The sequence below is a fragment of the Urocitellus parryii genome, chromosome 4 (genome assembly GCF_045843805.1).
Source record: "Urocitellus parryii isolate mUroPar1 chromosome 4, mUroPar1.hap1, whole genome shotgun sequence".
In the NCBI taxonomy this organism is placed as follows: Eukaryota; Metazoa; Chordata; class Mammalia; order Rodentia; family Sciuridae; genus Urocitellus; species Urocitellus parryii.
The window spans coordinates 207,786,484-207,810,278 of NC_135534.1; the positions used below are offsets into that span (position 1 = coordinate 207,786,484).

Below are 23,795 nucleotides of genomic sequence, written 5' to 3' on the forward strand. Positions count from 1 at the left end.
ACAAAATTACCAGCCTCCCCACTGTGAAGTGGGCATCATAGAAGAGACAGTCCCAGGAGGAAGGGGCCTGGCAGGGGCCTGAGTTCCGCCCCCTCCTTGCTCCTTGCTGGGCCCTCTTCTCCTCTCTGCCTCAGGCGCTCACCTCCTGCACACAGCTCAGGGCTCTGAGCAGGCCGAGCACTATCTCCCCGAGGTCAGCGCAGGGCCGGGTCTCAGCTGCTCCAGTGAACTGACCTGCACACCCCAGGCACGGGACAGGGCTCCGCTTTCTTCTCCCCTTTCTGCCCTTTAGATGAGAAAATAACAGCTCTCCTAAAAGGGCCCACTGGGCAGAACCGTGTCCCATGGTCACCTGAGCTGCGAGGGAAGTCAGGATTTTTAGCTGGTTACCCTAGTGGGTTCTGAGGGCATGGAGGGAAGGCCCTGGAAAATGGACAGTGTCCATTAGTGTCTGCCTCTCCAGCAGGGGACCTTTGGGTTCTTTCTCTCCTCTTTCCTGTCACAAAGTGTTGCAACAAATGTCCTTGAGCCTTGTGCACAGGTGTCGGGGTCCAAGAGCAGGAACCCAGAGGTGGCACTGACCCACGCTGAATGGGTGAAGCAAAGGGACTGTGTTTTGTGCATTTCTCATTTTAATAGGTGCTGTCACTTTCAGTGGGTGCCCTCCAAGGTGACTTGCCAACTGTATTTCCTCCGTAGTGGGAGAGGGTCCGTCCCCACAGTCTCCCAGCCAGAGTGCTCTCTCAGGTTGGATGGCCCTTCTGTCCTTGGCCATGAAAGGTGGAGCCCACACCGGGGTCTGCCTCCTATTGCCCGTGTGACCTCAGGACATCACTGCCACAGCTTTCTCATCTGTAGAATGGGGATAATAGATTCCTACTTTCCCAGACAAAGACCTCCTCGTGGGACTGGCACAGACCTGACTCACGCACGCGGGACTCTTGCTATTCACAGACCCCTCCCCAGGCCTCCTTTCCAGCTCAGCCATGGGAGGGGTGGCAGAGCTCATTCCTTTTCAAGCACAAGGAGTACTGTGGCATCAGCCCAAAGTGGCCTCCACCTGAGGCAGCACAGCTGGACGAAAGCAAGAATATAGATGCCTACAACGTGTGCATCTCTAGGTAAAGAAGGATCATGCCACAGAGGTGAACACCAAAGCAGGGCACCAAACAGCTGATCAGGATCTTGCAGAGAAATCTGCACCCCGTGCTCACCACAGCGTTATCCTGTCAGCCAAATGCAGAAGCAGCCTAGTGTCCACTGATGGATGAGTAAATGGTGTGGCCTGTCCACACGGCAGATACTATTCAGCCTTAAAAAGGAAACAAATCCATCTGCTGTCACCCACAGGAAACCATGCCAAGTGAAGTAACCAGATGAAGGACCCATACAGCACGATTCCGTTTATACACGGTTTCTAAAGTAGTCTAGTCAAAGAACCAGAGTAGAGTGGTGATGGCCACCAGGGAAGAGGAGGCAGTGGAGAGCTGCAGTCCAGTGGGCACAGTTTCAGTTGTGCAAGAAGAATGAGTTCCAGGGACCTGAAGTTGGCAGTGCTGGACTGTACACTTCAACGTGTAAGAGTGTAGATTTTAATATCAAGGGTACTTACCACATTTTTTTAAAAAGGTTACAGAGGACCCAATACAGTACAATCCCCCAAATGTTCCTTTCCATTCATCATCTGTCATCTACCCATCATCCATCCATCATCCTTCAATCTGTCATCCATCATCCATCTATCTATCCATCATCCATCATCTATCCATCCATCCATCAAATCCATCAGTCACCCGTCCATTCATAATCATCCATGTACCATCCATCATCCATCCATCCATCATCTCTCTGTCATCCATCCATCCATCATCCATCTATCCATCCATCATCAATCCATCATCCATCAGTCATCCATCATCCATTCATCCACCCATCCATTCATCCATCAATCATACATCTATCATCATACATCCATCATCTATCTATTCACCACCCATCATCTGTCCATCCCTCATCCATTCATCATCCATCAATCTGTCATCCATCATCCATCCATCCATCTGTCATCAATTATCCATCTGTCCATCCATCTATCCATCATCTATCAATCCATCCAACCATTATCCATCAGTCATCCATCTGTCATCAATCCATCTATCCATCATCCATCAATCCTTTATCCATCCATCATCCTTCTATCTATCCATCATCCTTCCATCTATCCATTCATCATCCATCAATCTGTCATCCATCATCCATCTATCCATCCATCCATCATCCATCCTTCCATCATCCATCCATCCATTCTTCCATCCATCCATCATCCATCTACCATCCATCAATCCATCATCCATCTATGCATCAATCTATCCATAAATCCATCCATCATTTGTCATCAATCCATCATCCATGCTTGCATCCATCCATCATCTTTCCATCATCCATTCACCCATCCATCCATCATCCATCTATTCATCTGTCATCCATCCATCCATCATCCAAAAGTGCAGTTATCTGCAGGGAATGACATTAAGAGTTTTGCTGGAGGTTTTCACTCCCTATTTGAGATGCTTCTGTCATGTTGTTTGGATTTTTTACAAGGAACATATTTCAATAATCACAATATTTGTTTTTATTTTTTTTAATGGCAGCATGTTCCATGGTCAACTAAAACACATGTTTTTGTTTTTTTTTTCCATGCACCTGAGCCCTCTTATGTGCCTTAGAACTCAGCTTCCAGGTCACCTTTGCCCTCCTAAAGGGTTCTCCTGTGAGTTGTGACCCCATTTGAGTCCCTCTCCCTGCTCCCCTCTGGCAGACAAAACAGGCTGGTCTGCAGGGGGGATCAGCAAGGAAGGGTATCAGGAGCCACCCAAAATCTGAAGTTCCTTTTCTTTCTTTCATTTCTGGCATCTTTATAAGATATCAGTCCCATAAGGGCAGAAATCTTGTCCCTTTTTTCTCTGCTGTGTCCCCAGTGCTGGGCATGTGATAGGTCCTCAATTAATGCTGTGGGATGAAGGAGGGAGGGATGAGCCTGCGTCACTTTTTTCCCAGATTAACTGTCATTGCTCTGATGTGCTGCACACTGGCCAGGCAGCCCTGATGTCCCTCTCCCACAAGCCACAGAGGACAGTGATCCTAGTTCTTACTCTCTTCTGGGAGAGAGAAGCCGATTGGCCCAGCTCAGGGCAGAGGTGATCCTGTCCTCATCCTCTGCAGCTTGGGATAGAGGCTGTGGGGGGCAGGCGGCCAGACACCCCACCTGTGCCCCTCACACCTGTGCATTTCCACTGCCAGGGGCGTGGGGGGAACTGCACAGAGTGTGCTGGGCCGAGGGAGGGAGCCTGAGCACTGACCACTTAGGATAGAGAGGCCAGCGAGCCGGGCGGCGATGGGCTGTGGAGCCACGGATGACAGCGTTAGAAGCAGTTTGTTCTCCTGCAGGTGACGTTGATCAGACCTCAGTGGTTCATTCATCACAGCTGCTCACCAGTAAATTAGCAAGATTCGCCCTGCAGCCACAGGAGTGGCCTCCCTGGACCCGGAGCCCTGAGCACCACCGTGGGCTGGGCTGGACATTCATCAAGGCAGCCAGGCCGCCCCTTAGGCTGCAGCTCCAATTAGGAGCCCAATTCACTGTGCCTCCCTCCAGCACGAGCAGGCGCAGCCCGGCCTGCAAAGCCAGGGAGGGCGGCAGCGTGCAGCCAGGGAAGGCCCCCAGCCCTCACCTCCCAGGGAGTGATCTGCAGAGCCCCCAGCTCGATGGGCCCCACCTGCGGCCCACATGGTCCCTGCGTCTGGGATGGCACCGGGAGGGACTCACTATATTTCATGACCTCCCAGGAGGCACTACATTTATTCTTATTTACAAATCCCCAGAGAGGTGAGTGACTTCCCAAGGCCACAGAGCAGCACACAGGGCTGGGCTGCAGGGCGCCATGCCCAGCTCTTGGCAGGGACACCACCTGCCTCGGCGTGCTGCACCCAGCAGCTCAGCACAGTGGGCACCGCTGAGCCAGGTGGCAGGGGAGGGCAAGGCAAATGGCCGAGTGGGCAACCCAGAGGCCAGGCAGCCAGGAGAGCTAAGGTGGGGAAAGTAACCCTAGGCAGGCCAGTGCTGGCCGCTTCCCTCCTTGCCATCTCCCACAATTCAAAGGGGCAGCTGTGCACCTGCAGAACAGTCTGTCACAGACCCTCCTGGGGTGCATGGAGGGTGGGAGAACTGGGGCCTGGGCAGGGAGGCCCCAGTGGAGTTTCAGGTGACCCCCAGTGTCAGAGCCGGGCAGGGAGGTGCGGCATGGCTTAGGCTGGCCACAGAAGGCAGGACCTTCCAAGAGAGGGCCCAGCCCCATGGGGCCTGGCTCAACCTGCCAGGGCCTAGGGCAGAAGCAGGGTGGGCCCAGAGGCACGGCTCAGCACAGCAGCTGCGCAGGGGCTGTGCTGGAGGAGCTCTGCACTAGCCCAGGCCAGGAGGGGCTCTGGCCATCGGGCCCACAGCCCTGGACTTCCCAGAGCTCCAGAGCTAGAGCACCTTCCAGCCTTGATCAAGTGACCTTAGCAGGTCATCTACACTCTGCGTCCATGGGACAAGCACCTACCTAAAGAGACCATTGTGGTGTGCAGGAGAAACATGGCAGGGCTTGGAAGGGCTGGTCACCCCATCAGCCTAAGGCATTGCTGTCCCCCACATCCCTCCTGGCCCTGCAGAGGGACTCACTTTCTCCTACCCAGAGGGATCTGCAGGAGGCAGTCTGGAGACCAGCTGTCTGTCCAGCCCTGTGCTGCCTCAGAAGGCAGCCACTAGCCCCTGAGGGTACTTAAACCATGGAGGTTAAACAACATGGCCCCAGCCACATTTCAGGTGCCCCACAGTGCCCTGTGGCTAGAGGCTGCTGGACTGGACAGGGCGGGTGAGGGAGCATAGCAGTCACCCCCAGAGTCCCACCTCCCAGGCTGCTTAGTGTGTGCCAGACACCTGCTAGGAGCTGTGCGTCACTGCACTGGGTCCCCAGGGGACACATGGTGTGCGGGGACACCCCCAAGGCCTGGCCCAGGGCTCCCTGCTCTGTGTTCCCAGACTCCCAACAAGGCCACCTTGCAGCCACTGTCCCCCCAGGACACACGTCTGTCACCAGCACTCTTTATTGGCTTGGTGGGGTTTTCCAGGAGCGGGCGGGGTCCACTGGGCCTGCTCCTTGCTCTGAGCCCATCAGAGCCCTTTCTTGGGCAGGGGATTGATGATCCCGCTCTCGATGTACTCAAAGACGGTGTAGGGGTCCTGGTCCCCGTTGATGGTGGTGGCCCACCTGTAGAAGTGCCCCAGCTCGGCGGAGTTCCTGTAGTACAGATCCACCTTGAACTTGACCCGATCTTCAGAATCCTTTGGGTGCTGCAAGAGACGAGCCTGGATCTCCATGGTGGGGGGCGGCTTGTACATGAGGTGGTACCTGCGAAGGAGAAGGGAACAGGTGACCACAGGCTGGCACTGTCGGCCATCACCACCAGCCCAGCAACCTGGGCACAAGCTGCATGTACACTCCTGACTGCCTTGAGCTGCCGAGTGACCCAAGATTGGTGCCCGCTGGGGTCAGAGCAGAGACATCAGCGTAGGAGGTGGCTGCGAGGGACCACCCCCAGCCCTCCCCCTCCCCCACTCTCTTCTTGGCTTTTTCCTCCCAACCATCTTTGATCTTCGTTAAGCCTCTACCTTAAGCCTGCCTCACACCCGCTGCTGGGCACCGACTGTGACCCTGTGTTCATGGGACTCAAGGAGGGGCGTGGCAGGAAGCGCCAGACGGCCCCTGCCGTTCAGATGGGTCACTGAGGACTGTCCCCGGAGCCAGGAGGACAGACCAGATCCATATTCAGAAAAACCCTCTCTGGCACCTCCTTCTCCCCGTCCCCACTCCTGTCCCTACCCGAAACATGCCCTGGTTCCCAGGGAAGAGGAGAGCTGGGGCACCTTTGGACCGTGGGGACTTTCAGGTGCATTTCTGCTGCACTGTGGCAGGGGAGGGTCACAGAAAGCTTCGGTCTGGGCAGGTGGAACTTGCCCGGAGGCCACAGTGCAGGGACTGTGCTTGGTCAGACTGCAGAATGAATGCAGAATCCGCTCTCAGCCCTCAGGAGGACTCAGGGATGAGCCAGTTCCCGCGGGAATGCATCTGTACAGCTGCCAGCTCTGGGGGCCTCTTGGCCAAGGCCACTGGTGTGTGACAGGGGACACCTACCCACCCATTTGCAGCCGGTGCAGCCATTTCACATGCTGGGCACAGCTGCTGACCCAGGACAGAGTGCCAGTGTCCTAGAGCTCTGGACAGTCCTCTCCTGGTTACAAAGAGGGCCACCAGGCATGCTCAGAAGAGCTAGTGGGGACCCCATTTCTAGCCCCCTCAATCATCCCCAGGTGGGCCTGGCTGCTAGCAGCCCTGGGTGGCCAGCTTCCAGGAACGGGCACAAACCTTTCTCCTGTGACTGGATCCACTCTTCTCAGGGTCAGCCGCTCCATGATAGAATCGAACGGCACGTTCAGGAAAAACACCCTACGGGCACAGTGCACACCTGTCACGACCTGTACTCACGGTGCTGTGACAACCCAGGCCTGGACCTCCTGAGCCAGCCCCACAGAGAGCAGAGAGCTGCCCCAGAGCGTCTCAGGTACACTCCCACCCCGCCAGCCCACGTCCCCTGCAGGCTTCACCCCAGGGCCAGGTGCCAGGCAGCCAGAGCCACCAGAATTGTTCCACTGCCCAGGCTGAAGCTTTCTGTGACCCTCCCCTGCCTTGCCCAGTCCTTGCCCAGAGCCACAGGGCAGGCTCTGGGCCCTGCTCTCCCCACGCTGCCCCCACCAGCCCAGGCTTCCCGGCGTGCCCTCCTCTGGAGCTGTGAGGAGAAGCAGCAACGTGGATGGCACCTGAGGTCATCATGTTAAGTGAGGTAAGCCAGACAGGGGACAAGGACACACGGTCTCACTCGTGAATCTCACAGAGGAACAGAGTGGACGGTGCTCACCGGGGCTGGAAGGGCAGGCAGAGGGCGGGTGACGAGAAGCTCCTGCACACCAGACGCGGGCGGGGCACGACTGCCCTGCTCCAGCCCAGCGGTCACCACCCCGCTAAAACCAGCCAATTCTCAAAATGCCCAGAAGAGTGTGACATTCCCCACACATAAAAGCCATCTGTGTCCGAGGAGAGGGGAAGGCTGGCCACCCTGATGTGAGTGTCCCGCACCCTACACATGCTGACCACCACAGTGTCCCCACAGAGAAGTCTCAGGGAAGCTGCTCCCCAGGCAGCAGCTGCTGGGACGTCCCGTGCTCCCTGCCCTTGGCCTTCAGCCAGCGTGGAGAGCCCAGGGCCAGCGCTGCGGGCTCAGCGCGCCAGCTCCCAGCAGGACAGGCCGTCACCGTCGGTGCCTGGGTCTATGTCTGAGGTGCACACTTCCCACTGGGGACAGCGTCAGTGACGACCAACACGCTCACACACCCATGGCCTTGAATCCGTTCCACTTTCACACAAGCAGGCTCCGCCAGAGGCCGCCGGGCAGGGACCTCACCTCCACTCTCGGACACTCCGCCCCTCACCGACACCCCCAGAGACCTCCAGACCTGTCAGGTGGCCACGCTTTGGGCCCAGACGCCTCTTGGTAAGGCCAGAGCAGTAATGGGCCCCCAGCAGGTGCCCAGGAACACTGCAGGGGAAGAAGTCACCAGCGAGGAGGGCGCACACTCCCCGCGGCCTGCGCTCCGCCTCCTCGTGGTGATTTCCCACCAGGCCACAATCCTGGTGGCTCTCGAGCACAGGGCTGGAGGGACCCTGGACAGGAGACTCCCAGGGGGCTCACAGACTCTCCAGGGCAGCGGCTGGCAGAGGACACGGGCGCACCTTGCCTGGCTCAGGAGGGTGGGAGGCAGCCCGCGTGCCTGGCGGTGGGATGGCTGCCTCTGGTGGGGTTCTGAGCTGGGGAGCCTGCAGGTGCTGCGACCCCCTGGGAATTAGTTAGAGCCGTCAACCACATGGGGACTCTCCAAGGGAGACAGGGCTCAGAGAGGCTCCTGTTCTCAGCCGGAACCTCCTGCCTTAGGGAGGCCTGCAGGAGAGGCCAAGCCGGACTGCTGCTGGGCCTGCACGTGGACCATTTCCCCCAGCTGTGGACACACTTTTCCCAGTCTCCTCTGGGGGGACACACTGCCCCTCTCATCTCAAGGCCTCATGGAACTAACTTGCCCAGGGCTGCAGGACTGGACATGAGGGAGGCCTAGAGGTGGCCAGTCTGAGCGCCGGCTCCTCCTGGCCACAGGAATTGGCTCAGGATGCAGGCTGATCCGCGGAGGGCTGCCCCAGTGCCTGCTGGGGGGAAGGGAGCCTCATTTCTGCTGAGGCTGCGAAGCGAATGGCTTGCAAGTCCAGGTTACCCAGAGAGAGCCCTGCTGAGAGAGCAGAGAGATGGGGAGAGACAGTGTGGGGCCCGGGATCAGGACGTGCCTGAAGCCAGCACACCCTCAGCATTTCTCTGACATGAACACGTAAACCTCTTTTCTCAGTTTCAGTTGGTCTGGACTGCGTTTCCTACAATATGACACCTAACACCTCTCCAAGGCCACTTGCTTTCTGAAAAATATGTGAACTTAAAAAAATATAGACAGGGCGGGGGTTAGGGCTCAGCAGCAGAGCACTCGCCTAGCACGTGTGAGGCACTGGATTCAAGCCTCAGCACCACAAAAAATAAATAAACAAATAATAAAAACATGGATAGACAGAGTCCCAGAGTCAGATGTCCCCTCTCCCTCCAGGCTTTCTTGCCCTTGCTCATTTGCCCCGGAGGCTCTCTGAGGGTCACTGTGCCGTGGCCAGGAAGCCCTCGGGGCGGTGGTGAAGCTGCGCGGCCACTCCTGCAGTGAGCACAGCTCGGCCGCCGCAGCCAGGCAGGGCCCTGACCAAGAAAGCCCCCTTCTTCTCTGCACCAGTCCTGGAATCACCTCCATTCACAAGGTGCCACAGAATAACAGCCCCCAGACACCACGCGGAGCCCGGGCAGCGGGCAAACACGGAGCACAGGTGTCTCAACTGCGGCCACCCTCCAGCTGGCCCCTCATGCCCCAGGACCCAGGGGCCCCAGCAACCCCGAGTCTCAGCTGTCCCTGGGGCTGGCAGTGGGTGGTGCCACTGTAAATGCTGCCATCTGCAGAGAGGACGCCAGTGTGGAGGTCCCTGTCAGCGAAGGCTCTTCACCATCAGACGCGCTGAAAGCTGTTGGCCTGGCACATCAAGATGGCCTGCCAGGCACGGGGAGGGCCTGCCACCCACGGCCAGAGCAGCAGGACCTGGGGCGGGACTGGCACGCGCCTCTGGAAAAGCCCCCTGGGAGGCTGCCCTCCGCGTGCCAGCGCCTGATCGTCCAGGCTGCGGCCCCAGTGGGCGCCCGGGTGGCAGGGCGCAGGCCAGGATGCTCTGCCGACGTCTGCGCCGCGCACGGCCCTGCCCTGTGCCACGCTGTGTTTCCTGAGATGCTTTTTCAGTAACACACCAGAAAGGGGAATGGCGAAAGCAGACTGTCAGAGGGCACGGGGCAGACCGCGGGGAGTGTAGCCGGGGCCTAGCAGCAGCAGGGCGGAGCCATGCCTGCCTTCCAGCTGGGGCAGCCTGGGCGCAGGGGCAGGGGGCAGGGGGCAGTGGAAGGGCCTTGGAGGCCCCTGGTCGCACTAAGCCTGAATGGCCTGGGCCTGGGGCTACTGGTCTGCAGACCTCAAGCCCCAGCGCCCACCCCTGAACCAGATGATCCCTAGCACGTGAAGGTAGGAGAATGGCCACTCCGATCCTGCTCCCCAGCTCTGTCTGATGGTGAGCACATCTAGATGGCTTGTCTAAAATGCAGATCTGGGCACCCCCTGTCCCCTGAGCTATTGAGCCAAAACCTCCAGGGAGGGACGGATTACCCTGAATTATAAATATTTGTGATTTATAATATTTATTATAAATATGAAGTATTTATAAATCAACAGCTCAAGTGAGTCTCACAACCAGGCAGCTCTGGGGGCCATGGCTCTAACCCAGGGTCTCATCCTGGCCACACAGGCCACCATTAGGAAGCTTTGAGAATACCAAGCCTGGGCCCCAGCCCGTGATTAGTGATTAGTCCAAGGCTGAGTTCTGCAAATGGGATTGTTTGCGGGGAGCGGGTACTACAGATTGAACCCATGGGTGCTTTACCACTAAACCACATCCCTAGTCTTTTTTGAGACAGGGTCTCACTAAGTTGCTGAGGTTGGCCTTTAATTTGTGGTCCTCCTGCCTCAGCCTCCTGGGTCACTGGGATCACAGGTGTGGCCCCACAACTAACTGCAAATGAGGATTCTGAGAGCTCTTCAAGTGATTGTGGTATGTAGCTAGGGCAGGAAACCACCACTCTGATCCCATCTACTGTGTCAAGATGGGGAAACCGAGTCAGGGAGAGGAAAGGAGCTCACACGCTATCGTCCTGGCACTGTGTCAGACACCAACGACAGGCCCTTGTGACGCCTCCTCCAGCCACTGCCTCAGGCTCAGGGTGGGGAGCAAAGGAAGTTCCCTTAAAAGGCCCTGAAACTCCCCCTGCTCCAGAGCCAGTCACTGGAGACGGAGGAGGGGATTGGCTGTGCCCCCAGGAGGCTTGGTAAGTCGAGAGTCACCATACGCAAGGCCTGGCTCTAAGTCTCATGTCCAGTCCTGCCCAGAGGCAGGGGCCTGCCTGTTGGCACTTGATCTCAACAGGTGGACCTCCATGGTTGCAGAAACTTTGGCAAAGCACTGTGGTGCAAACGTGGTGAGAGAGGACGTCAGGTCCACAAGGGGGACAAGGTAGGAAGGCAGGCAGGAAGGGAGGGGGGGAGGGAGGGGGGAGGGACGGGGAGGGACACGTATGGCCAGGGTGAGGAGACTAGAGCTCTCTGGCCCTGGGACAGGAAGGTCAACAGTGCAGCCACTTGGAAAATTACATGGTGGCTTCTCAGAAAAAGAAACACAGAATGACCATCAGATCCAGCCCCCCGCCCCCCCGGGATACAGACCCAAATCCCTGGGAGCAGGACATGCCCAGGAGGCGCACACCCCTGCTCACAGCAGTGTGGTCCACACAGGCAAAGCGGGAACACTGCCGTCACGGAGAGGTGAGTGGACAGACCAGGCGGGCTTCGCACACAGCCGGCCTTACAAGGCAGGAGCTCTGACGTGGGTCCCTGGAACCCACTGGGGCACTGCGAGCCTGCAGGACCGCGAGCTGGACGGAGTCAGCCCGACTCAGGACAGGTGCTGCGTGTGCTGCTTCTGTGAGGTTCAGAACAGTCCAAGTCACAGGGACGGCAAGCAGCCTGGGGGTTCTCGGGGGCCGTGGGGGCGGGGTGGTCAGCCCCGGTGGAGGGCGAGGCAAGGGTTCAGGAGATGGTGAGATCCTGGCTGCACAAGAGTGTGACTGTGTTAGTGCTGCTGGGCCACCTGTGGGAGGTGGCTGTGCGCCTTCTGTTGCTTCATCACACACACAAGCAGAAGGCCGCGTTGGGGAGGGGGCTCCTCTGATCATGAATGAACTCACAAGTTGGCAGGTTCTGAATACAGACGTGTACAAGTGAATGAGCGAATTGAAAATACAATCGCACGATAGTACCAATTCTGCAGAAAACTAAGGGAATGCTACAGGAACTCTTCCAGAAAACAGAAGAGGACCTCCGTTACTCTAGTTCCCAACTTACTTTATTTGGCAGCCTTTCCCTGATACCAAACGATAAAACTATTAATAGTCCTCATGAACACAGATGCAGAATTCTATAATAAATCTTTAGCAAATTGAATCTAGCAATACATAAAAGAATAATCTTTTAGAACTAAGTGGAATTGAGTCTAGAAATGGAAGACTGATATTAGAAAATCAATTAATACAATTTACTCTAGCATGAGACTTAAGGGGAAAAAAAGTGTGTCATCATCTCAATGAATATGGAAAAGGCATTTGAAAAATTTACATCAGTTTCTGATTTAAAAAAAAAAGTCTTAGCAAACTAGAAATAGAAGAGAACTTTCTTGACACATTTACCAAAACAAAAACAAACAAACAAAATGAGATAAAATCCAGCTAATGTCATACTTAATGGTGAGAGACTGAATGATTTCCCCCTAAAATTGGGAACAAGACAGAAATGTCTACTCTTACACCCTTATCAAACATCCTACTGAAAGTCCTGGATTATGCAATCAGAAAAGAACATGCATACATACTGAAATAAAACCCTCTCTATTTGCAGATGCATGATCGTCCAATAGAAAATCCCAACGGATTTTCAATAAAGCTACTAGATCTAGTAAGCAAGTTTAGTGAATTCTCAGAATATAAGATCAATAAACATAAAGTAAATTGACTTTCTGGATACTAGAAATAAATTATTAGAAATTGAAATTAAAGAGTACCGTATATACTAGTATAAGCCAGAATACTTATGTACAAATCTAATAAAACAATACGAGGTCTGTGTGCTGAAAATCACAAAGTGCTGATGAAGGAAACCAAGGAGACAGGTGCAGGGGGAAGCTATACTATGTTCATGGACTCAGATATTCAATGTCGAAAACCTCAGCTCGGATCCTAATAGATCTGCTTTGGTCAGCCTTTTCACCACTCTGACCAGAAGACCTGACAGACCACAGTTTTAGAGGAGAAGCCTATTTGGGGCTCATGGTTTCAGAATCTCAGGCCACAGACACCCAGCTCCATTCTGCTCGGTAGCAGAATATCATAGTGAAAGAGGGTGGTAAAGGGAGTGGCTCAGGACATGGCCACAGGACGCAGAGAGAGAGTAAGCTCAGCTCACAAAACACACCCCCAAAGGGAAGCCCCCAGGGACCCACCGCCTCCAGCAACAAGCCATGTGCCCGAGTTACCACCCAGTAAATTCCTATCAAAGGGTCAAGGCCCTGATCTGGTCGAATCTCTCCTAACGGGATCATTTCTCCTCTAAACTTTCCTGCATCTTCTTGCACGTGAGCTTATGGGGAGCATCTCACATCTAAACCCCAACAAGATCCAGAGATTCGGTGCAGTACCCATCAAAATTATAACAAGCTTTTTTCCCCTGAAGATCCTACATGAGTTAATTCTAAATTTTATATGGAAAGGAAAAAGAATCTGAATTATTAAAATAATACTAAAAAGGAAGAACAAATTGATTTCAAGACTTACCACAAATAGAGAAAAATGCATATTCACATTTGTAGAAGTATAAAACCCTCAAACTATTAAACTTCTAGAAGAAATCTATGTGATTTTCTTTGGGTTGAATATTTTCCTCGACAGGACACCAAATTAATGGTTGATAAAAGAAAAATATTGGGGCTGGGGCTGGGGCTCAGCGGTAGAGCGCTTGCCTCGCACGTGCATGACCCTGGGTTCCATCCCCAGCACCACCTATGATTAAATAAGAGAAATAAAGGTATCGTCTCCAACTACAACTAAAAAATAAATTGAAAAAAAGGAAAATATTTATGTTAGACTTCATCAAATGTCTAACGATTAAAAACCCCACTCTTCAAAAGACATGAAAAAAGAAAAAGAAAGATGAGCCACAGACTGGAGAGAATATTTGCAGAACACAAATCTGATCATGGTTTGTATCCAGAAGACATCAAGATGTGAACTCTGTGCACAGAAAGCCGCAGATGCAGAGGCCCAAACAGACCTTCCAACCTGTGTTCAAACCGCACCCACACGTTGTCAAGTCTGGTCAGGAAGACAGCTTCTGAAGAAGGCTCAGGCTGGCCCCTCCTTCCAAGGAGGGACACTGTCTGGCCCTTAATGAAGACTCAGTCCCTTTGGGGTGACTCACACCCAGTGCTCATTTTTCCCAGACAGGCTGCCGCTGCCGCTGTCTGTGGTATAATCCAGTGTCTCCTCTCAAGGGGACTCTACAATGACCACCACTGAAGAAGGATCAGAGAAAGTGAGAGTCAGTAATGAAACTACAAAACAATACCGTAAACTAACACCTAGAATGTTCTGCTTATCATTAACTACAATGTGTTGCTTGTGACACGTCCCAGAGGAGATGTGTGATGCAGGTGCAGTGGCAACTGTGTGGTGCTTGTGAGGCACAGAGCGGGAGTGATGGTTTTTTACAGACTTGCTAGGACAAGTCTGTATCTGTCTACAGGCCAGAGGCAGCGCTGTGTGGAGAGATGACTACATTTGGGAATGGCAGTGAGCGGTCGGCAAGCTGTCAGAGAAAGCCAGTCAGAATGGAAGAGAAAGCTGAACTGAGCATGGGAGGAAGAAAAGGAACTTGGGGAGGATGGGCAGAGGGACAGGTGCTGTTAGTGAATTATGTTGAGACTACCAAATCTAAAAAGTAGAACAAGTCACCTGCGAAGTATTCTCTATTAGTCTGTTTTCTGTTACTGTAATGGAATGCCTATGGCTAGGTGATTTAGAAAGGAGAGAAGGTTATTTACCTCACAGTCCCGGAGGTTCAAAGGCATGGTACTGGCCTCTGCTTGGCTCCGGTCAAGGCTTCATGGCAGACACAGGAACTGTACTGCTCCCTCCTGATGGCATGCCCCGGGTGACCTGAGTGCCTCCCGCCAGGCCCCGCCCCTTAGGGGTCCCGCCCCCTCCTCACCTGGCCTCACCGGGCCAGCTTCCAACATGTGAGCCTTTGGGGACACAGGGGATCCAGAGCTCTCAGCCTCCCGGGGGCTGCCTGAGGCAGGAGCTGGGCTGCCTCTCGGGGCCACGTCCGTCCTGCCTGCACCGCGCTAAGCTCGAGGCACATGCTGAGCGAGAGCCCGCGGGTGGGTGCCGGCCCGGGAGGACCGAGCAGCCTCCATCTGCCTCACAGCAAAGCCCCTCCACGGTGCCATGAGCTCCCTGCTCCTCCGGGCAGGTGCAGGCCACAGGTGCCAACTGGGAAGATCCCCGACAGCTGTCAGGGAGACTGCGAGGGAGAGAGCCGCGGGGAGAAGGTGGACACCAGCCCCTCTGGAGCCTGGGAGAGGCCCCGCCAAGGTTCTAAAATGTTTACAATGTCTGTTTTCTACTCTGTCAAGGATGCAATCTGCAAACTGGAGGCCAAACATCTCCACCGCATCTTACGCCCTGAGCATCGCGCCTCCCACCCCCGGGGAGCAGCTGCTCCCCACTCCTTAAGACTAGGGGCTCCCACTGGCCATTTCTAGTTTAAAACTGTGCCTAATTGAAAGTGGCAAACCCACCCTGGCTGTGTCTGCCGTCTCTCCAGGGGCAAGCAAAACACTCTCCAACTGTCATTAACTGGTAAATTAGCGAGCTCTCCTGGCGGCTCACCACGTGCGTGCCAAAAGCAGCAGTCTGGTTTAAGGAGAATGACCCAGGTATCAAATCCCTGCATAATCCGCCTCCGTCTCAGCGCCGTCTTCAAATGCCGCCTCCCTCACCACCGCGAAGAAAGAAGCATCTCTCCCTGCGCGGCCACCCAGGTGCTCCCCAGACGATACGCAGAGGCAAATTGCTGGAGTTCTGCCAACTTCCCCCAAAGAGAAAAGCAAAGGAGTCTAAGGCAAAAGTGACCCAGGCAAGTGGAAAGCTCCGGAACCGAGAAGCAAAATTTCCCAGGGGCCTCGGGCAGGCGGTGGTGGGAGGGCCCCGGGGGACAGCAGGTGTGCAGCAGGAACTTCTGGTAAGGTCTCCCCAAGCAGGTCACTGACCAGTGACCTGTACGGTGGCTTTGGGTCAGGAAACAGTGCCCCTGCCTGAGATGCCATGTTCCTGGGACCAGGAGACCAAGCCAAAGGACACGGACCTACTCTGAGCTTTTGAGAGTCCCTGAGTTTTAAGTGTCTTAACGTGACAGTTTCCGTGTCCGCCGAGCTATGCCCAAGGCAGTCCAGACTCTCATTATCACTATTATTATTAGTCGCGTTTTAAACCAAGTTCCAGGTTCCATTCTATGTGATCGGTGCAGTCTGGCCCCAGCACACATGTCCTCACAGCCCCCAGCTTTTTCTGACTACAAGTTCACTGCCCCCCAAACTCTGCATTTCCCATAGGAGCAGGGTGAAAGGGGGGACCCTCTTGTGCAGGGAGAAGACAGAGACACACTGTGACTTGTCACTGTCATCATGACACATGAACGGCAACGCGAGGTGCTCACTGAAAGACTTCAGGTCCCAGGTTAGGCACTGTTGTGTGATCCCACCAACTTGGTGGCATGGGAAGGTCCCTGGGTCCCAGGGTTAGAGGCTAGCCCAGGCAACAGAGCGAGATATCTCACATTCAAAACAGTATTGAAGGAAGAAAAAAGGTCAGAACATTCCAGATGATTCTCCGTAAGTAGAATCGGGAGGGACCTTTGTTTTTTCCCTCCTTTTTTTTTTTTTTTTTTTTTATTGGTCGTTCATAACATTACATAGTTCTTAATACATCATATTACACGGTTGATTCACGTGGATTATGAACTCCCGCTTTTACCCCGTATACAAATTGCTGTATCACATCAGTTTCCCTTCCATTGATTGACATATTGCCTTTCTAGTGTCTGATGTATTCTGCTGTCTGTCCTATTCTCTACTATCCCCCCTCCCCTCCCCTCCCCTCCCCTTTTCTCTCTCTACCCCTTCTACTTTTTTTTTTTTTTCGTTCCTAGGGATTGAGGTCGGGGCCATGCACGTGCTAGGAGAGCACTCAGCCCACCCCAGCCCTTTTCGGTTTTTATTTTGAGACAGGGTCTCACTAAGTGCTGAGTGTGGCCTGGAGCGGGCTGTCCTGCCTGGCCCCCAGGTAGCTGGGTTGTGGGACTGTCCCACCAGGCCCCTCCATATATTCTCTCTTAGCTCCACTCCATTTAAATAACTTTTTATAACATTAAGTGACTTTTATGCAGAGAAACAAACCAGAAGCTTTTTAAGTCAGTGTCTACTAACATGTCACAGAAACAACGTCCTGGGCTTCTGTGTCCAGCAGCAGCCGGGGCTTCTCTGAGCCGGGTGGAGGCTCCGATGGGAGCAGGGGCAGGTGGAGGGGGGGTGAAGTCACACAGAGAGGCAGAGAGCCAGGTGGCCTGGAGAGTGGCCTCTATGGGGGAGGGCATGCCTGATCTGCAGTGTGCCCACGTCACTGGTGAAAATGCTCCCAACACAGTCAACTGCAAGCCGCAGAGGTGACGCCACTGAGTGTGGAGTGGGAAGGCCTGGGCACCCTGGAGCACACCCTGCCACACATGGCCCTGGCACACCCTGCCACACACATGCAGCCCTCTGAGCTGGGCAGTGGCTACGGTTCCCTTTGCTGAGCACGGGCTCTGGCCAGAGGTCACTCACGGCGCCTGTCCCTCTGCCCATCCTATCAAGGTGAAGCCAAGCCCCCTGGAGGTGCTGTTTGTCCTGATCCTCCCAAGGTCTGTGAGCCCTGGGTCCTGGATTATGCTGACTGTTGTGTGAGCCCAGAAAAGCAGAGCCCTGTGCAGTACAAAAGGAGCAGACACTTGACCCAGGGCTGTCCACTTTGGCCCTTCGCCCACTCTGTGCTGCCTAGCCTTGTCACAGAGCCCCGTGGACTGAGTGCCACAGGCGGTCTGCAGAGCCCTCTCCAGGTGTGCAGGATGGGTAACGGACATGCTGGGGAGGTGGGGCAGGCGTGAGGTCCCCTGGACACCGGGCATGTGCAGGACCATGGGGAGGAAGCCAGCCCGGGGACCACTCAGGGGTGTCGGACTGACACCCGCGTGCCTCTGGCCTGGGTCAAGCTCAGAGCTGGGAGCACCCACTCCTCACCAGCACCCACCAGGCCCTGGAAAACACGGGTGAGGGCTGGTGGGCCCAGGTGCCACCTGTCCCAGGAGCTCCCCCTGTAGGTGGGGCAGGGAACTCCCGCAGCCCGCCAGGTCTCCCTCCAGCTCCCACACACTCGGTCCAAACTGTCCCTACTGCTCCTCACTCCCCCTCGGCCCCTGCACACGTGGCAGGCCAGGGGTCAAAGCAGGACACACACTTTGGTGCAGCCACAGTCCCTCTGGGGGCTCTGGGAACCCACCTGGATCACTCTTCCTCTGTGCTGGTCTCCGAGGGGCTGGCTTTCACCCGGCTCACCTTCCCCTGGGTGCTCACGAGACAGCACAGGACGTTCTTGGAAACCCCCATCTTCCGGGGCACTGGCCAGAGCAGAGCACCTCCTCCTGGCACTCAGAGCAGCAGCATGGGCCGGCAGGGTCCCCCTCACACAGGGAGTCCCCCTCACAGAGGGAGTCAGCACCGAAGCACCCTGGGGGTGCCCGTTAAGACCTCTGTGGGGTGGTGGACATCTCCTCGGGGCCCTGTGGTATGGCCCAGGCTCAGAAGAGGCCAGTGGGCCCTCCTGCCGGCGCATGGAGCTGGCCTCAGCTGAAGGGCCTTCGGGGCTGCGGTCCTCCACGTGCTCTCAACCCCTTTCCTGAGACCAGTCGACCCTCGGCGCGTCCAGGGGAGCGGTTCCCGGTCTCTTCCCTGAGCTGTGCAACCGTCCATACCATCGAAGCTCTGCGCATCTTACCACAGTCAGAGGCGACCCTGAGCCGGGGGGCCGTCGTCCCCAGCCCGGCCTGCACAGCACTACCGTGTCCCGTCTCCATGGCTGGTCTTATCCTGAACACTTCACCTGAATGGATGGCGCGGTGTGTGCTCTCCACATCTCCCCAGGAGAAACAGGAGGACCCACGGGGTCGAATTGGGGTTGGCAGATCCCATGAAGCACTCAGTGTGCCACCCGCAGACTGCACGCTGCCCCACCTGGCACCCTCGCTCGGCCCCTGGCTTCCAAGGGTGCCCATGGTGCAGAGTGGCCAGGACGTCATTTCTCCACAATGTCAAGGAGTGTTCGGTTGAGAGGACAGGTCACATTTTGCTATCATTCACAGTCGGTGGCATTTTAACCCCAGCTTTCGAGACAAATTGCAGTTTCCTGAGGCAGCGCTTGAACAGTGACGGAGCAGGCCACCTCTTCCTGCCCAGTGCAGCCCTCTGTCCAGGGTAGCCCGTTGGGCTGGCAGGTGGGGAAGGGTCTGCTCACGCCCTCCTGCTCTGGCCCCTTCTCTGGGCCAGGCATGGCCTCCTCCTGTTAGGGTCTGTAAACAAGTCTGGATGGCGCCTGGCATTTTGCCAGGGGGAGTGGTTTGTGAGGTGGCGCCAGCGAGCCATTAAGTGTGGAGATTCCTGATTCGTTGACTGCTGTATCTAGTTTATGTTAATTAGATGAGCTGTGTGGAATGTATAAATACCCCTCCTGTCCTACAATACACGGCTCCCACTCCTGCTGAATCAATCTACACAAGTTGCTCGTCACCCCCTGGCTATTTTGCTGCAGCCGGACTGTGGCTTCCTCGCAAGGCCCTTTCCACCCTGACTGTCCGGCGCTGCTTCCTGGGAATGTAACCGTGTCCAGCTTGTCCTGCGGCAGGACCCCAGTGCAGGCCCACAGACCAGCACCCGCCTGGCAGCCTACAGGGCAGATGGGGAAACTGAGGGACAGACAAGACCCTCCCCTGCCCAAGGGCCAGCCCGCCGTGGCAGAGCCAGGACCCCTGCCCAGGCGGCTTCGGAGTCCAAGCACGACGGTGGCCCTGCTCTGTGAGTCGGCTGGAGGGACAGAGGGAGGAGGGAGGTGGGCGTCCCCTGCCCAGCACAGACTGCACACCCGGGGCCCCACCCAGCTTAGCTGTACAGTGGCCTCAGAGCCACCTGGGGTCAATGTCATCTTTCTCCACTTGGCACAGATCAGCAGAAAGGGACTTGAGGCAGGAAATGAGGCCGTGCTCTGCAAGGGCACCCCCTGACCTGCCAGGGGGTCTCCACAGGTGGGGATGCAGGATCTGCGACACCTGGAGACATGTGCGTCTCCTTGTTACTGGCCACCAGAAAGGGGCCGAGGGCTGGTCCGGGGACTGATTTTGAGTCCTCCTTCCTCAGGGCCGGTCTCCACCATCCTCCAAAAGCTGCTTTTAACCCTGGACCCCACCCCACCCGGTTCCCCAGCACTTCCTTGGGGCTCCCTGGAGCCCTTGCTCTGACCCTCCTGCCGCAGACTTCCAGGTCGCGCCCCGCCACCCCCCCAACCTCCCCCCCACCCCCCAACCTCCCCACCCCCCAACCTCCCCCCACACACCCCCCACCCCCACCCCCCAACCTCCCCCCCCCACACCCCCCACCCCCACCCCCCAACCTCCCCCCCACACACCCCCCACCCCCACACACCCCCACCCCCCAACCTCCCCCACACACCCCCCAACCTCCCCCCACACACCCCCCACCCCCACACACCCCCACCCCCCAACCTCCCCCCACACACCCCCCACCCCCACCCCCCAACCTCCCCCCACACACCCCCCACCCCCACCCCCCAACCTCCCCCCACACACCCCCCACCCCCCCAACCTCCCCCCCACCCCCCCAACCTCCCCCCCACCCCCCAACCTCCCCACACACACCCCCCACCCCCACACACCCCCACCCCCCAACCTCCCCCACACACCCCCCACCCCCCTGCCCGGCTTCTCGGCTTCTGTTCTGACCCTGGCTTTCCCTCACCTCACTGCCACCGCAACCACCGTGGCCCCACACTGTCATCCCAACCACCGTGGCCCCACACTGTCATCCCAACCACCGTGGCCCCACACTGTCATCCCAACCACGGTGGCCCCACACTGTCATCCCAATCACGGTGGCCCCACACTGTCATCCCAATCACGGTGGCCCCACTCTTGCGCTAAGCGTGCTCCACACACGCACAGGCTCCTCCCTACCCGTGGGGAGCCGCGGCCCAGGGAGGTGCTGTCCCCAGACTGGGTCCCACCTCGCCCGCCCAGTGATCTGCCATGTTTCTATGCCCAGAAGTTGCTAGAACATCCCAGAAGCCTCAGGGAGCGTCAGGGACTGGACGGAGAGGACAGGTAGAGCTCCTCTAGGGCCCATCGCCACGGCGGCCCTGCCTGGGGAAGCTGCCGCGGTGTTTGTTAGGCCACACTTTAATTACTCCAGAATTATGTGAAGGCCCGGCATGAATATCGCAGGGGCACCCACCTCCCGAGGAATCTCACTACAGAAGCCGGGCTGTGGCCAGAGCTCAGTAAAATCAGGCACTCGCAAAAAAAAAAAAAAAAAAGAAGAAAAAAGATCAACAGGCGGAGAGGCTGACCTCTGTGAGATCACCCGGGGTCGGAGCCAGTCTCTGGACGGCAGAAGCCTCCCATTTTACAGATGGAAGGGGAAAAAGCCCTGCAGCTCTCCAATCTATTAGGTCTACTTCTGGAAAAAACCGAAAGCTGATTAAATATTAATAAGCAGTGGTATTAATTAAGGGGGAAAGTCCATCAAGAGAACCCCAATATGTTTACGGTGTCCCCGGGAAACTGGGAAAATTCACAATCAAGTGTGTAAATGTTCTAAAAAAGGGTCCTGAATATTTTATGAATATTTGTCATAAAACAGAAATAATAACCACTGTGCAGAGCTATTAGAATTAATATTTATGCTGCCCGCCATGAAATATTCATGGGGACAGAGGAGAGGGGGGCCATAAGACAAGAATTAATTTACACTGGGCTCGGTTTACCCGCCAGCTTGATGTTTAAAGCGGGCTGACAAGCCTCCGCCACCATCCGCCAGTCACTTCCCGCCGGCTGCCGAGAGCGAGGGGGTGGGGACGGCCCGGGCTGCTGACAGCTCACAGATTGAGTTTCTGACAGCCCTTAAAAAACCTAAACGGCCCCCCACCTTTTTTTCCTTCTTCCATTGCCCAAGGCGCTCTGTTCTGCCACCGTTCATCCCATCTCCCCTTCCATCTGCTGAAATTAACGAATTAATGAGCGCAGGCCGCTTTACGGTGGGGCCCTATGAATGTTTACAGGCGATTAAATTATAATGTGGGCGGCTGTATAATTCATGAACCAATTAAAGGAAGTGTTAGTTGATTTGATGGGATGAGGACGTACAAAATGCATTTAACTAATGGGGAGCCGCCGGCTGCAGAGGGCCGGCTCCCTCTCTCAAATTACGCTGCTAATTGCTCGGCTTTACGGGGCTGTCACGGATAGCCATGCATATTTCATTGTTCTCAAATACTTCAATTGTTTGCGACTGTGTCACGGCTGTAATGTGGAGAAGCCGGGCCAAACTTGGATGTAGTTGCAGTGCCCCTCGGGCCTCACCGGAAACCAGAGCCCCCCAGTGGAGTCGGGTGTCCCTGGCCATTACGTGATTAAAAGGGCTCAGCCTGCGATCACCTTTTGTTTTACTAAGGGACACTAATTCCAGAAGCTGACCTCCCGACCATGGTGACACTGGGCCCTGAACAGTGGGAGACAGAGCCGGAGCCGGGGAGAAGGGGAGAAGGAGGGGAATGGCACTCTGTGTGCCAATGTCCAGAGTGCAGGGGTCTCAGGTCACCCAGAAGCCCCCCTTTCCCCTAGGGCAGCCCTCCTGAGGTGCTCCCCAAGCTAAGGGTCACCTCCGGGCCTGACCTTATCCATCTGCACCAGAGCTGCTCCAGCTTCATGAAATGCAGTGAGCGGCAAACTTGGACCCAAACTTGAATCTCTCGCCAGCTCCAGGGAGTGTAGTGAGGGAGAGGGTGTGCAGAAAGCCCGTCGCCCCACCCCAGAAGAGTGCTCAGGAAGAGGGAGGTGACCTCACCTTTGGAGCCAAAGGAGGAGGAGACAAAGGTGGCCCTCCTCCCAGCAGGAGCCACAGGATGCTACCTTCCCACCAGCCAGCGCTCCCTGTTTAGGGAGCTCCTCTCTCTCCCCCCAATCTCCGGAGCATGTGGTCAACTGGACTGAACAGAAGTCCTTCTACTCTCTTCTCTGGCTTCCAAGCTATAGTCTGATTTTTGCATGAGCCATGAAAACACACACACACCCACACACACACACCAAAAACCCTATGGTCAGGTGAGTGTGGTGATGCAAGCCCATAGCCCCAGCTAGTCAGTGGCCTGAGGCAAGAGGATTGCTTGAGTGCACAAGTTCAAGACCAATCTGGGTAACGTAGTGAGACCCTCAACTCAAAAAACAAAATTAAAACAAACACAAAAAACACCGCTGTTGTCACCAACTTCAAGCCCCCTGTGAATGGCAAAGAAAGGATTCTTTTTGCTCCCATTTTGCTCCCACTGATGTGAGGGGGCCCCAGGCCGGGGCCAGTGACTAGGCCTTGGGGCCTTCACCGCTGGCCAATGGCACGGCCTTCTCAAGTGCACCCAGAGTTGTGTGGTGCATGGAAGCCCAGGTTGCCCAGGTGCTGTGGGGGTGACTAAAGGAGTGAGCCCTGGGCCTGGCCTCTCATTCCAGCTGGCACGTACTAACTGCCCAGAACACACTGTCCAGTACTACTGCCCTGAGTTATTGGTGGGTCTGGAAGGTCCCCAGGGGCTCATGTGTAGAAGGCCTGGTCCTCAAGGCGGCAGGGTCAGAGGTCTGACTCCATCATGAGGGCTCTGATCCTGGTGGCTCAGTCAGTGCTGGAGTAACGGTTTGAACATGAGTAGGAGGTGGTGGGGACGAGGGGGCAGGGCCTGGCTGCAGGAAGCAGTCACTGGGGTGTGCCGGGAGGGTCTGCCTGGCTCCTGGCCCCTGGCCTGTCTGCTCCCAGCCATCCTGAGGTAAGCAGCCTCCTTCACCACATGCTTTGGCCGCCATGATGTTCCTCTTTGCCTCTGCCCACAGCAAAGGAGCTGGTGGACCAGGACTGACCAAAAAGGAATCTCCTCCTGGGAGTTGTTCTTCTCGGGCATTGATCACAGCTGGCGAATGGAAAGCCATGAACACCCCTAGGAGA

At 56.0% G+C, this 23,795-nt stretch overlaps 1 protein-coding gene across 2 annotated transcripts in view; it reads right to left on the reverse strand.

The window, feature by feature from the left end:
* Positions 1-4,943: 4,943 nt before the first annotated feature.
* Positions 4,944-23,795, reverse strand: part of Ak8 (adenylate kinase 8) — a 110,109-nt gene continuing 91,257 nt past the window's right edge. For both annotated transcript variants that reach the window (XM_026395494.2, XM_026395493.2), the window contains 2 exons: positions 6,465-6,545; positions 4,944-5,450 (listed from right to left, as the gene is read on the reverse strand). In XM_026395494.2, the coding sequence (XP_026251279.2) occupies positions 5,213-5,450; positions 6,465-6,545 (319 nt within the window). In that variant the 3' untranslated portion in view covers positions 4,944-5,212. The remainder of the gene's footprint in view (positions 5,451-6,464; positions 6,546-23,795) is intronic.